Here is a 15,556-nt window from a genome sequence, read left to right as displayed (position 1 = left end):
AGGTTTCTTCACCGTAAGAGCTGCGAAAATGTGGAATAGACTCCCTCCAGAGGTGGTTCTGGCCAGTTTAGGAGATTGCTTTAAAAAAAGTCCTGGATTCTTTCCTGGGTGTACATAATATAACTGGGTACTAATATTTATAGGTAAAGTTGATCCAGGGAATATCCGATTGCCTCTCGGGGATCAGGAAGGAATTTTTGTTCCCTGCTGTAGCAAATTGGATCATGCTTTACTGGGGGTTTTCGCCTTCCTCTGGATCAACTGCGGGTATAGGATTGTGTATATGGGATTGCATGGTTGGGTTTTCTTTACTGTTTTTTGTTTTTTATTGGTTGAGCCAGATGGACTTGTGTCTTTTTTCAACCTGATTAACTATGTAACTATGTTATTACCTTTTGTAACACTTTCCCCACCCTATTAGATTGTAAGCTCTTATGAGCATGGCCATCCTAACCCTCATGGATGTTATTGTAATGTAACTGTACTGTCTCCCTTTAGATTGTAAAAAATTGTGCAAACTGTTGGCGCTATATTTAAATCTGGTATAATATTAATGTAGTCCCTCTACATATAGTATATCTTACCCATGTGTTGTATTTCAGCTTATCTGGGTGTTCACCTGTATCGCAGCCATCATCCTTGGACTGGATTTGGGATTATTGGCTGGTTTGGTGTTTGGATTGCTCACCGTCGTACTGCGAGTGCAGTTGTAAGTACATTCTATGGGATTTAAAGTCGTAACACGTCTTCTTTAATATTATGTTCACATGAACAGATATCTATGGTTCTAAATTAATAGTTGATATATTCCTAGGTGTATTTATAATTAGAGTTTATGGATAATGTTAGCGAATCGTCAAAAGAAACCCATCAGACGTAGTTGGAACCAATTGTATTTACTACAGGTTCAGAAACCTATTAAGCTGGCTATAAGCTAGACTGTTAGAACCCATTATTTACCTTTATGGAAATTGTATAGAGTATAATCAATGCTGCAGTGATGCCCACACATGGGCTGGACTTTCAGTATGGTATATTGCATACACAGGCATTTCACTGCTGCTTTTTTTTCTCTGGTATTGAATTTACTAACTTTATCTACTGCTGTATGACTGTAATTTTAAAAATCAAAAAGAAAGAATAATATAAAAAAAAGAAAAACCTTCAGGTAACAGAGGCTCCCAGTCATAGAAAAGGTTGTATCAATCAGTTTTTTAGTTCAAAGGTCTCCAAACATTTCAATATGAGGGCCGCATCAAATATTTTAAAAATGATCACAGGCCAAAAAAAAAATAGTTTTATTAATTAACAAATTAAATTTAAATGAATGAATATGTTTAATTTGAGAGTTTTTTTAATCAGCATGTTATGATTTAGAGCAAAAGAGGAAAAAAATTCAGTAAAATAAAGCAAGGAAATTCCAAAAAACTTGATAAATTAATTAATTTATTAATTAATAATAAATAAATAAATGAATTGTTTAAATTAATTAATTATTGCATTCGTTTATGTATTTTGCATCTTCCTGGGGTTCAGCTCTAAGTTATCTTTTTTTTTATTATTCTTTTTTTTTTTTTTTTTTTTTTAGCCCTTCCTGCAGTGCACTAGCAAATGTTCCTGATACCGAACTCTACAAAAATGTAAAGCTATATAAAGACGTATGTACCCTCCAACATATCATTTCATGGTCTAAATCCAATAACACATGGAAAACTCTATGATTCAAAACCATAACTTCTTTTCCAGCTTGTAGAGCCAGTCGGGGTGAAAATCATCCGGTTTTCCAGTGGTATCTTTTATGGTAACATCGAAGGGTTGAGAAGTGGCATTAGACGAATTGTGAGTTAAACAATCGTACATTTCTCTATGAAAAATACATTTAGAATTACTAGGTTAAAGCTTCTATGAAATTTTAATGATTGGGGTTACAATGTGCATTAACCAGTTTCCACCTAGGCCAATTTTGACATTTACCTCCTACATGTAAAAAATCAGTATTTTTTTTTGCTAGAAAATTACTTTTAACCCCAAACATTATATATATATATATATATATATATATATATATATATATATATATATATATATACTGTATATATATATATATATATATATATATATATATATATATATATATATATACTGTATATATATATTTTTTTTTATCAGAGACCTTAGAGAATAAAATCGTGGGTGTTGCAGCAATTTTTCAAACATAATTTTTTGGGGAAAAAATACACTATAATGATTTTCGTTTGCACACAGACACTATATAATACCCATTTTTTTTGTTCAAATATAAAATATGATGTTATGCTGAGTAAATAGATACCTAACATGTCTTGCTTTAAAATTGTGCATGCCCATGGAACAGCGCCAATCTCTATTAGCAACGCTTTAAAAGCCTTTACAGGTTACCAGTTTAGAGTTATACAGGAGGTTTGGAGCTAAAATGATTGCTCTCACTCTGACGTTTGTGGCGATACCTCACATGTTTGGTGTAATCACTGTTAGCATATGCGTACGGGACTTACGCGTGTGTTCACATTTACGCGTAAGCATGGGGGGGAGGTGGCGCTTTACATTTTTTTAATTATTTTTATTATTTGTTTTATTCAAAATTTTTTATCAATAAGCATCGTCGGTTTCCGGGGAAACAACTTCAGTTCCTTTCTCTCTGTAGTGCCGCGGTCGCCAGTTGCATCACTCCTGGGCTTGGCAATCGGATAGCAGAGCCCGGGAAAGGTGGCGGTGGCTGTTCAGCCACTCTAATTACTTCTGCCTTAAAGGGCATCACCAACTGAAAATTTTCACAACCACTTAAACCTGAGGACGTCATGTGACGTCATACGGGCAGGAAGTGGTTAACCAATTCCCAGAGCATTTTGGGTTAGCTATACAGAAATGGAATATACTGCCTGCTTTCAAGCTTTCAAGCTAATTTTGTTTGATTGAAAATTTAGACTGGGCCATCTGATAAGGCACAAGTCGCTGTGACGAGTTACTAAAATTAGTTACTAGGTCACTTATGTGTGTAAATTGCTGCTTTAGCTACTGAGCTTCATAAACAGTGGGCTTGAATGGGAGACTAGAGCTCCACCTACTGGCTTAAAAGTAAAGTTGTCAAGATTTATATTCAATATAAAAGTTTGGTATTGCTTATGTTTGAATTTGGCAGGTTGGATTTGACTGTGTCCGAGTTTACACAAAAAGGACCAAAGCCCTTAGGAAGATTCATAAACTTATCAAAAAAGGAGAGCTTACAACCACCAAGGTAAGCTTACATTCTGAATGATATCTGATTACCCAAGTTTGTTACAAATTTTGTGAATAACCCAATCATGGTTCAATCCTGTAACATGGCGGAAGGCCTGGACTAGTTACTTGACAATAACCGTATACAGCTTGACACCATTAAGAATAATTTTTACATTGGTATGATGATATAGGAAAATTGATCTGTTAACCTGGTGCCACCCACACGAGGCATATGCTTTCATAGGTGGCAGAGGTTCATATGCTAAGAGCGCACTCACTGCGTGCTCCTAACACAGTGACCAAACTGTGAATGACCGCTTCCAGTCCTTTCTAATGATTAAGATCTGCCAATCATCTTGTCAGTGGTCACGTGATAGGGCAGACCTTCCCGCTCCCCCCCTTCCCAGGGCGTATCTCACAGTCAGGGGTCAGGCTCAGAGACCAGTAGCTATAGCAGTAGAGAGGCCCACACTGACCAACAGGATAAGGAAACAAGCAGGTCACCCTGAAGACGTGTGCTCATCCGAGGTGCAGGGTGTCTAAGTACTAACTGGTCTTCACCAGAGCTCCTGATGGTGGAGATGGGTTTTGCTGAGTGTTAGTACCAGGTCTTGGTCCTCGGGATCGCCCCACCAGGAGGTGAGCAAGCCAGAGTCCAGTAGCAGATATAGCAGGTAGGGATCAAGCAGAAGGGTAGTTGGAACAAGCCAAAGGTCCGTAATGAGTGGAAGTGGAGATAAGGACAGCTGCAAGTACAAAGGAGCAAAATATCATCTGGAGAGAGCACAATAATCTGGCAAACAGGAAGTGCAAAGACATGGCTTAAAGACGAAAGTTCAAGGGAAGTGTAAATATTTCAAGGTTCCCCAAAAACAAGAGACAAGGAGAGAAAGTCCATAGGATCACGTGGTTTAGGAAGAAGATCCACTGCTAGACACAGTAGAGATTGTGGGTTCAGATCCTGGTCCTGACAGCATAAGAGCCCGCCTAAAGGTATGCCAGGGTTTGGCAGAAACGGGTTAAACAAAGGAATTTGACTTTATTTATTTTTTTACTTCTGGCGCTGGAGTCACTGTGCTTGGAATAATAAACATTAATGTGTATGTAGTTTTGGGTAGTGTAGTGATTGAGTAGGCTTAGATTCTGTTAGGTTCTTATTGATGTGTCCCTACTCATCCCTACATCCCTGGTCTTGTGCCCATGTGACCACTGTCACTGAGACAGAAAATGAGGGGAAATCCAAAAATTGTGGCATTGTCAACACAAGAGGTGAGGGATAATCCACCAACAGGGACACCCGTTCCTGTGACAGCTTTCTAACAAGGGAATTTCATTTACATTGAAGCAATCTCCTCTTATTTCCTGTTGTGTCTTCAGGACAGGAAGTAAAGTTAAATCTCCACAATAGGACAGGCAACAAATAAATAAATAATAATATTAATAAAAAAAATAATAATAAAATAATAATATAAAAATAATAACAACAAAATAAAAATATAAAAAAATCATATAAAAAAATAATAATCATATTAATAAAAGCAACAACAATAACAACATAATAACCTTATAAAGGTTTCAATTCTTCCCTGCTGTATCTAAAATAAAAAGAAATGTATAGGGGGCTCTGGCAAGAAGCCCCTTTTATGGTCAGGAAAATCCAAATGGAATGTCTGGATGTAAACAGGAAATCAAGAGGCAAAATATCCGATCCGATTAACAAAAAATATATCAACAATCTAGGTATTAATACAAATACAACATTTTTTTTGTTATTTGCTATGGTGCCTCTGTCCTGCCCAAGCCTCTATATAATGACAGCTCTCCTGTCTCGGGTCTATGGGTATGAAACATGCTCCGAAATGCGTCGCTGCCCCCTTGACCTCACTTTCAGTTGCCTGCACTCCACTCTGGCTCCGGCAGCACGGTGGTCCTCTGTCCTTCAAGAATCACTGCTCCACAACGCTGGTCAGCTCTGAGACTTGCCTCAGGACTGTGACAGGAGACCTGCCGGATACCTCACCCACTCTGCATCCTGAAGCAATCTCCCATACCCTTCAGAAGCCAGTGGGAGGGAGAAGAGAAGTCATTAGCATTGCTGGAGGGGCCCAGCAGCAGAGGAAAGGAGATTGTCTATGAAAGGGGTGATTGATGCAGTGGGGGGAATTTACTAGGACTTAGGGGTTCTGCAGGGGTTCTGCTGCAGCTGAAAGCTGGTGGGAGGGAGAGGAGATAAAGCCGGCCTTCAGCTCCTGCAGGAAGAGCCATACAGGGAATCGGTTCCTATATTTCCCCCTTCCCATCACATAGGTCACCCCCTCTTTTCCATGATCCAATTCCTACTGCTGCCAAGGCCCCCCCCCCCCCCGCTGAATTAATGAAGCCTTGGCTTCGTACAGGAGAACCAGTGATACCCCCTTATCATCGGCCTTGGATACATGGCTTCTGAGCCTAATTTTAAACCTGCCCATACCTAGAGGTGAGGCCTTGTAAAGTGCAACCCTTCAGTTTGACATTCGAAGTCTCCTGTGATTGTGCCTGCTTACATTTCTAGGATATCTAAACCCAAATCCAAAAATGTAATATATTGCAGAATAAAAGTCCTTAGATGTGATGAATTAATTTGTTTTCATTTTTCAGGCCTTTATTTTTTACTTTCATTGGGTGTTCCCGCGACTAACACACGTCCTGTGCATAGGGGGCTACGTTAACTCCTCCACTGTATCTATAGAAGCAACCATGGTTGCCACACAGGCTGGACTTTAAACATATCTGCCTTTATCCATTACACTGGAGGCTGATGGGATTAATAGTTTATAAAATAAAGGCTGTTTTGGGGAAGGTCAGCTGGTGGTACTTGCTGAAAATGTTCTTAGGTTTGTAGATGGAGTGGCTTCACTGGACCATAAGGAAGGTTAGAGGGGCAATGTGTTTTATAGGCTACTTTCTCCACTTATACTAGCAGTCTGCTGACTTCTCAATAATAGCTGACCTGTTAATTGGTATTAAATATCATCTCACATATCTCTTCAGAACGGAGTCATCAGTCATGTCGGCATTGACAACCTTGGCTATGACTCAGCTGATGATCAAGAAGACCCTGACCCTGAGATGAATGATGGGATTCAAACCAAGGAAGTAGAGATCCAAGTAGATTGGAACGCCGACCTACCTGTCAAAGTCTCCGTACCCAAGGTGTCCATTGACAGCATCATATTTGACTTCAGCCAGATAACATTCCTAGATGTGGTGGCCGTCAAAGTCCTAAAGCTGGTAAATAATCTATCTATCTATCTATCTATCTATCTATCTATCTATCTATCTATCTATCTATCTATCTATCTATCTATCTATCTATCTATCTATCTATCTATCTATCTATCTATCTATCTATCTATCTATCTATCTATCTATCTATCTATCTATCTATCTATCTATCTATCTATCTATCTATCTATCTATCTATTCATTCGTCTTAAATGTTGGATAATTGGCAGTGTTATTCAGTACAGGGACAGGGTCACCCTCGCACCCAGGGCGAAGATCTCAAACTTTGTCCCCCAAAATGTATGAGCATTATAAGTCAGGAACCCCCCCCCCCCCACCCAAAAAAAAATATTTACTAATCTGCATGCCAACCTCCCCCCCCCCCAAAGCATATAATCCCCAGACAAAAATGTCCCCTCCTCCCAGTACAAATCCCCCCTGCTGAAATCCCCTCTCGAAGCACAAAGCTTTGACCCCCATCCCCCCTCCCAGTCCAAATGCTCTACTTCCCCAAGTACAAATTCCCCCCTGCTGATATTCCCCCTCCCAGCACAAAGCTTTGACCCCCCCCCCCCCCCCAGCTCAAATAATCTACTTCTCCAAATCTTTCCTCCTAGCACAAATCCCACCCTCAAAATCACCCATCCTAGCACAAATCCTCTACCCCTCAAATTTTCCGGCTGAGCACAAACCCCCCCCCCCCCCCCCAAAATTTCTCCATTAGCATAAATCCTTCACCCAGCACAAATCCCCCATCCTAGCACAAACCTATCCCCTAATTTCCCCTCCTAGTACAATTGCCCACCAACCGTCCCTACGAACACAAATCCCCCCCCCCCCCCGCCATTACCCGTTCCTAACACAAATCCCCCCCCCCCGCCATTACCCGTTCCTAACACAAATCCCCCCCCCCCCCCCACAAAAAAAATATATTTATTTTCCTAGCGCAAATCCCCTCCCCTCTCCTCCACGTGATACCAGTGAGCCAAATATTTTTTAATGGACTAATGCGGTATTAGACCCAAAAGCAAAAATGTAATACTGTATTTTGCAGCTTACTAATCATTAGATATGGTGGCTGCATTCATTTTAATTGTTATGCTTTTTTCCCTTTGTTTTCACCTGGTGATCTGGCCAGTACCACACTCCCTGTTTATAGCACCCCCCATTCTGGATAAAGGAGCACAGGTGGCACCTTTGGACAGCCGCATTGTAAGTCTAGGGGGAGAGAAGTGTTAGACGTACTAGTAGATTTTACAACAGAACTTACACTCAGAACAATTTTGTTGATTAGATGGTCCAATTGTGTCCACTTTAAAAACATTTTACCAGAGATTTTCATGATTTTTGTATCGAATCCTAAACCCCCCCGCCCCAAAAAAAACACTATATTTATATACTGGTAGCTGTAAAAAAAATTCCAATGCTATAAAAAAGAGGCAATACAGAAAAGGAAATGCCAAAATAGGCAGAGGTATGTGTCAGGCTGTCCAAAAGGCTGTTCAAAGTACCCACAAGCAGTAGTCTCCATTCAACACAGACCAGTCAGTGCCTCCAACATCAACATGCTTCTCCAACCAAAAACTATTTTACAAAGAATGCTCTGAAGGTCTGTCCCTGGTCATCTACTTTAAATAATGATGTGTTAAAAGAGAAGAAGGTAGATGCAGCATTGGTCCATTGTCCCCGGCTTCTTAAAGAACTGAGCAATCAAAGGCTGCTGATCGCTCTTCAGTGAGCAGAGATCCGGTGATTTCAGTCACCTGAGCTGGGGCGTAACTAGAACCTTCAGGGCCCCGGTGCAAGAAACCAAGAAGGACCTCCCTGAACCCATCCCGGGGGCCCCTGCCACTGATCCAGGGTCCTTTACTCCCATCACAGGACCCTTTATTGTGGACCCACAGCAGGACCCTTTCATGTGTTCTGCAGTGGCACTCTTTCCTTCACAGTTTTTCATGTGTTCAGCCAGCCATTGTAGGCGGAGAATGTATCTTAATCAGGGGTGGGCCATTTAAAATGAGCATGGTTCTACAAGAACAATTTAATGCCCATCTCTGCACCCTCTGGAATCTCTCATCCCTCCGTACCCCTTAGCATGCTTCTCTAACCCCTGCACATCTCTGTACCTCCAAAATATCCCCTGTACTCCTAGCACACCTCTGTACCCCCCCCAGCACACTTTGGTACCCCTTTACACATTGCTGCACCTCCTACACACACCTCTGCTGGTCCCAGTCTCTTCTGTACCCCCCCCCCCCCCCCACACAAACACCTCTGCACCTCCTAGAATCCTCTTTAGACCCCAGTATGCCTCCATATGCCCAGCAAGCCTTTGTAACCCCCCAGCACACCTCTGCCCCCCCCTCCCCCCCACACACACACACACACACACCACACCTCTACACCTCCCAGCATCCTCTGTATCCCTCCAGCACACCATTGTACACCACAGCAAGAGAACGTGTCACCCTGCACACCCCTAAGGCCAAGGATTGCCTCCTGTCCGGGATTCACCCGGACAGTCTGGGTTTTGAATCCTGTGTCCGGGTTTCAGTCCTCCTGAAACCAGGACACATTATTCAGAGACTATTGTGGCTCAGAACAGGGCCGGACAGCAAAGTGAGGGGGCACTATGTGTGCCACATTAGGTTTCTCTTTGGAGCACCCAAAGGTGTTCCAGTTCTGTAACAATCCTATAGTGTATACTAAAAAAAAAAAAATGTTGCTGTGCGCCACTAATGTGTTCGGGTTCAGCTTGAAGAAAAAGTGCCAACCCTACTAAGACCCCTTTCTTACGGGGCAAACCCGTCAGTGGGATCTGGTAACTCAGCAGGGGATCTCTTTGTGGATCACCGCTAATTAAAACAGATGACAGGTCCGTGTCCCCTCCGTTGATGCAGAGCGGACATGGACACAGTCCGGTGCTCTCTATGGGGCTGTCATAAAGAAATGGACCATCGGTCCATTTTCATATGACTGTCATCTGATCCATCAGACAGATGGAGAACAGATCTTTTATCCATCTGTTTTTAGAGGATAGGATCAGATCAGATGGTGGCGGGTGTCAGCAGACACATGTCCGCTGACATCTGCAGCTCCATAGAGATCTATGGATGGACCTGATTGGTCCGCAAGTGTAAAAGAGGCCTAACCCATCTCTGCTCTGTACCCACTTGATGTGTGGGTCCAACCCCCAGCACATCTCCATGGCCACTCATCTGAACATTGATGGCAGACTGTGGTGCCCGTAGCATCTCCCCCTGTACCTCACATCACTTCAGTTGCAGTTCACTATGCAGTGGAGTTGGGCGACCGGCAGCTCTGTGGTGCCCCCCCACAGTGGCGGAACGCCAGGGCCTGTTCGCATGTATGACTGCTGCAACCCTGGTAGTTCCATCACTGCCATCCAGACTATGATGCTGAAAATTGCCCTCACTTTGAATGGGTCAGTGGAACCAGGAGATTATAACCTTATTGGTTTCCAGTTGCTGCCATATAATCGCCTTTAAATGTTTTTTGGATCTTCCTCCAGCTAGCAGTTCACTTCCCAAGTCTATTCAGTGGAGAGGGCCCTAGGCAGGTATCGGCTTCAATGTACAAGCAGAGGGACTCCCCTCTCCACTGAATAGACTCAGGAAGTGAACTGCTAGTCAGAGGGAGATCCGGCGGGCACCACAGAGCTGCCAATCGCCCCCTCCCACCCCTCGTCTGCCTAGTCAATTGACAGCCAGAGGTGCAGGTGCAGATGCCGGGTCTTGGCGGAACCCCCCCCCCACCCGTCCACAGTGGCGGAACGCCAGAGCCTGTTCGTATGTGTGACTGCTGCGACCCTGGTAATTCCGCCACTGATTTCAATGCACTAACAAATTGAAGCTGAACACCAGCTTATACTTTTTTTTTTTCCTTTTGAGATGAAACGTTTGCATAAATAAATAAAACCTGTTTATTGTAAGCACCCCTGAAAGTGTTAGTCCCCGTTCACACTGGGGCGACCTGTGAGGCGACCTGGTCGCCTCACAGGTCGCCGTAGGTCGCTTTCCATAGGGAAGCTGCGGACCCGTTCTAATAGGAGCGACACAAGTCGACTTAGAAAAAGGATCCGGAGCTTCTTTGGGGCGACCCGGAGCGACCGTCATAGACTTCAATGTTATGAAGTCCGTGCCGGCTGCTCCGAGGTCCGGCACGCTGCTCGCACCGCGACCTCGGAGGTCGCCCCTGGAAGTCGGATCGCCCCCAGTGTGAACGGGGCCTTAAATGGTTTGTCTCATCCCTGTAATTGATAAATTCTGCTGGAGAGCTTGTTCTTTTGGAAAACAACAGATTTACTAGCTGATTCCCCAAATAAAAAATTAAATAAAAAAGCATAAAGAAGGAAAACGAATGCAACTATCATATATACGAAAAAGTAAGCTGTAGCATAAAAAATGTTGGCTTTTGGGTTTATTACCACTTTAACCACTTCCTGCAAAATCGGGTACCTGTTCATCATTTTGATGATTCTGAAGAAGAGGATTCTCCCTCGAAACGCGTCAGCCAGGCCATTGCGGAAGTCATCACGTCATCCAGCAGCATAGGAGTATCCTGGAGGGGATTGGTCCCTATTTCTTATATATCTTACATTTGTGAGTACAATGTATGCCTTTTTGGATTTTAATAAACTTTTTTACTGCTAATGCACGAGGTTGGGGGCGCCCTTCTATTGTTGCTGTTTTTTAGCACAATGTCTTGGGCCAGCCCTGCTATGTTGTAATATCTTGCATGGAGCAGAAAATAATATCTATGTTATGTGTGATTTCTTTTCCAGATCTATAAAGAATTTAAGAGAATTGATGTAGATGTTTACATAGCAGCTTGTGAAGGTACGTATACGGTTATACTGTATACTGGGCCAAGCCTAAATATACAGCAGCCAGCAACAACAAATGACAATTTGTGAAGACAATGGAAAAAGCTAAAATTTTTGCAGCGCTGTTAGATTGTGTTATAAAGTGCAATGGTGCTAATGCATATAAATATATGCTACCCCAAAAATTAAAGTGCATGAACTATGTGCAAAATCACGTAATTACAGTGCTGAAATGTGCAACTTATAAAGTATCTAAATACTTCAATACATAAAGTGCAAAATTGCAAAAGAACCACAAAATGACTGCAGTACTAGGCAATAAAGTGCAAAATTAGATATGGACCACAAAATCATAAAAACATATACAGTGGGGATCGAAAGTTTGGGCACCCCAGGTAAAAATTGGTATTAATGTGCATAAAGAAGCCAAGGAAAGATGGAAAAATCTCCAAAAGGCACCAAACATATCTAGCAGAAAAAAATTGGCCTAAAATGTTAAAAAATTTAGATTTTTTTTTTGGGGAATTTCATATAAAAAAATTTAAAAAATATTGTTACTTTTTCAAAATCGTCGCTCTTTTTTTGTTTATAGCGCAAAAAGTAAAAATTGCACAGGTGATCAAATACCACCAAAAGAAAGCTCTGTTTGTGGGAAAAAAGGACCTCAATTTCATTTGGGTACAGCGTCGCACAACTGCGCAATTGTCCGTTAAATTCCCGCAGTGCCGAATTGCAAAATAGGCCCTGGTCTTTGAGCAGTCAAATCCTCCAGGGCTTAAGTGGTTAACTCTGCTGGGTGCCCAAACTTTTGCAGACACCATTTTTTTGTTTTCTGTAATTCTGAAAGTGTCAATGATGGAAATAAAATCTAACTTTTGTTGACATATTATAAGAATGTCTAATCTGTAATTTAAAGCCTTTTGGAGATTTTTTCCATCTTTCCTTGGCTTCTTTATGCACATTAATACAAATTTTTACCTGGGGTGCCCAAACTTTCGATCCTCACTGTATATAAAAAAATATATAAAAGTGAATAAGTGATAAAGTGGCTGATGCTGTTAATGTGAAATGCTCATCATAGCATAAAGTCCACAAATTCCACCATAGATGTGCAAAGGTGCTGATAAGTCTTTGTGAATTCAGGTTCTTGGCCACCACCAACAGGACAACTGTAATGAAGGCTTACAAGATGTAGTGGACCCAATAAAGTATACACCTTTTGGGTCATTCAGGCTTCTAAGAAATAGATGGGCTTTATACCAGTAATATATCCAAAGATCAATGGCTCAATCCTTCAACGTCATCCACTAATATGGAATATTATAGCCACTAGCAGTAAGAGCAGCAAGAAATCCTCTTCCAGACGCTCAAAAAATAAAAAGCTCACATAGTGTGTATCTTTTTAAAACATTTATTAGTAAAAAAAAAAAAAAGAAGTAACACACTTACACAGACTTGATGGTATAGCGCTTGTACAAGTAGATAAAAGACAGCTTTAGCAGTAGACCGGACGCGTTTCGTCTAAGTAGACATCATCTGGGGTACGTATAAATACTGGTCTAATTGGTTAGGAGGGATGTTAAAGTGCATTCATACACAGAAACCAGTAAAATGAACAACCTTTCTTTTTTTTTACCTGCTAAACTAATTTAAGATGATATTGGACTGGTTGCTGTGAGTTTTTGTGTGCTTACATCTTCACGTTTTACAGATTCTATACTCAAAAAATTGGAAATGTGTTCCTTCTTTGACGATGCAATCAAGTATGATATCTTCTTCCTTACGGTCCATGATGCTGTCCTACATATAGAACAAGATAAGAAGTATAAACCTGGGCACGATCCGTTCCTAGAAAAGGTATGCAGATCGCCAAAAATAATTTATTTAAATTACAGGATTTTCTATCGGAAAAAGACGTTAACATATTACTGTGGGTGTCAGAAAAACCGAATGCAGCAAAACTAATATTTTATTGATAGAAAAGAAAAATGGCCCCTCACGTGTCGTAAAAACATAAATGGGCCTGTCATGTGGACTAGAGCTGTCATCTGTATGATGGTGCAACAGAAATCCAGTCCGAGATTTAAGCACCTCCGCCACACCAGGTAGACTCAAAGCTTGGTAAGCCGATCTGACAGCATGAAGACAGTCCAGTGTGATGTCGGATGCTGAAGAGCATCAGAGTGGCTTTGCTACGTGTTTCAAAGCTGCTCAGCCTCTTCCTCAAGCCTCTCAAGAGGCTTGAGAAAAAGGCAAATACAGTAGCCTTTAATAAAATGTTTTCTATTGTACCTTTAGTCTTCTCGCCAACCTTTTAATAAGATAAAGTTCTGACATTCCAGTGTTGTATCCCCACTTTACCCATTTCCATTTTGTGCTTAGTGGGAGTAAATAAATTACAAATCGCCTGTGGTCAGTAGGAGAAATAGTGCCCCATCATTGATATTAGTGGGAGAAATAGTGTCCCATCTTTGGTATTTGTGGGGGGGAATAGTGTCCCATCTTTGGTATTTGTGGGGGGGAATAGTGTCCCATCTTTGGTATTTGTGGAAGGAATAGTGTCCCATCTTTGGTATTTGTGGAAGGAATAGTGTCCCATCTTTGGTATTAGTAGGAGGAATAATATCCCATCACTGGCATTAGTGGAAGGAATAGTATCTTATCTTTAGTATTAATAGGAGGAATAGTGCCCCATCATTGGTATTGGTCAGTGGGAAGAATAGCAACCTGCCATGGGTGTCAGTGGGAGTAATAGTGCCCCATTACTGGTGTAAATGGGAGGAATGGTGCCCCATTACTGGTGTAAATGGGAGGAATAATGTCCCATTATTAGTGTTAGTGGGAGGAAAAGTGCCCTATTGTTGGTGTCAGTGGGAGAGATGTGCCCAATTGTTTGTGTCAGTGGGAAGAATAGTGACCCGTCTTTGGTGTCAATGGAAGGAGTTATGCACCACTGTTGGTGTCAGTGGTGGGGAATGGTGCCTCATATTAGTAGTAGGAATATCGCCCCACAAAAAGGTTAGCAAAGGGACCATGGGCCACAGTTTAGAGATCATTGGCTTAGACCACTAAACACCTCATTAATCATGAGATCTTATCTCGCCAAAAGCCAGTCTATCTGTTTTGTTAAAGGAATTTGACTTGAAGGTAAAGAATATGGAGGTCGTGGAGGGAATGAAGATAATAAAGCTGAAGATTCAGGAAATATATCTGTGCTGTGCAGTTCATCCTATAATTCATCTTGCATCTTTTTACTACTCTATATTTAACAAATTGTATTTGCAAAATTGGCTGGATTCTTTTGGTAATGCCAGGTGCTCCTTAACAAGTTCCAGTTCTCATCAAGGACAACAAATTATATAGCAAACATAGAGCTTGTAACATATAAGGTGAATGTGAATCAACATGAGTATTTCATTAAATTTGTTTTTCTATAGATCTCACTTATGAAAGAATCTAACTATTTGCCAGAATACCAGGAGCTACAGGAACCAGACGAGGTTGGTACCATATCTCCTTTTGATGGAACACGTTATCCTTACTGCTTAATAAGACGGTCTTATGAGAAATTAATGGAGACTATCATTACTGAACTCTTAAAGAATATTCGTTTCCTGGCTGTCCTTCTGATGCTTTGACCTCAGTGCTATCTGAATGGCTGACCTGGAACAAGAGATAAATAACTTTGACATCTTTCTGACACTGATTTAATTACATAGTTAGTCAGGTTGAAAAAAAGACACAAGTCCATCTGGCTCAACCAATAAAAAACCAAAAACGGTAAAGATTTACAGCATGCTTGTTCCAGGACTGTGACTGAAAATACTAAAGCGTCTGCAATCGCTTGATTTATTCTCCCTGGAGAAGAGACGCCTGAGGGGGGACATGATAGCAATTTATAAATATCTCAATGGGGATCTCGGCATAGAAAAACAGCTATTCAGTCAAAGGGATTGCATGAGGACTTGAGGGCATAAAATGCGATTAGAGGAGAAGCGTTTTAACCTCAGGCAACGTGGGGGTTCTTTACTGTTAGGGCTACAATATTGTGGAATTCTCTACCACAGGAGGTGGTTTCTGCGGGTAGTATAGTGGCTTTCAAAAGACTCTTAGACGTACATCTCAAGGATCAGAACATTCAGGGGTATGAGAGATGATTACGGCCACACACACCTACACAGGTTGAAC

At 41.5% G+C, this 15,556-nt stretch overlaps 1 protein-coding gene across 1 annotated transcript in view; it reads left to right on the top strand.

Annotated features, from left to right (window-relative positions):
* LOC309564348 (pendrin-like) overlaps positions 1-15,006 on the top strand; it is a gene marked incomplete at both ends in the record, with an annotated part of 119,701 nt that extends 104,695 nt beyond the window's left edge. Inside the window, 8 exons of the mRNA XM_082268974.1 lie at positions 603-709; positions 1,589-1,658; positions 1,747-1,839; positions 3,179-3,274; positions 6,289-6,528; positions 11,327-11,381; positions 13,080-13,225; positions 14,806-15,006. Coding sequence (XP_082125100.1) covers positions 603-709; positions 1,589-1,658; positions 1,747-1,839; positions 3,179-3,274; positions 6,289-6,528; positions 11,327-11,381; positions 13,080-13,225; positions 14,806-15,006 — 1,008 coding nt within the window. The remainder of the gene's footprint in view (positions 1-602; positions 710-1,588; positions 1,659-1,746; positions 1,840-3,178; positions 3,275-6,288; positions 6,529-11,326; positions 11,382-13,079; positions 13,226-14,805) is intronic.
* Between the last annotated feature and the right edge of the window lie 550 nt (positions 15,007-15,556).

The sequence above is a fragment of the Pelophylax lessonae genome, assembly GCF_965119305.1.
Source record: "Pelophylax lessonae genome assembly, chromosome: 9".
Taxonomy (NCBI): domain Eukaryota; kingdom Metazoa; phylum Chordata; class Amphibia; order Anura; family Ranidae; genus Pelophylax; species Pelophylax lessonae.
The sequence above is the reverse complement of the archived record's forward strand: the minus strand, read 5'-3'. Positions and strand labels throughout refer to the sequence as shown.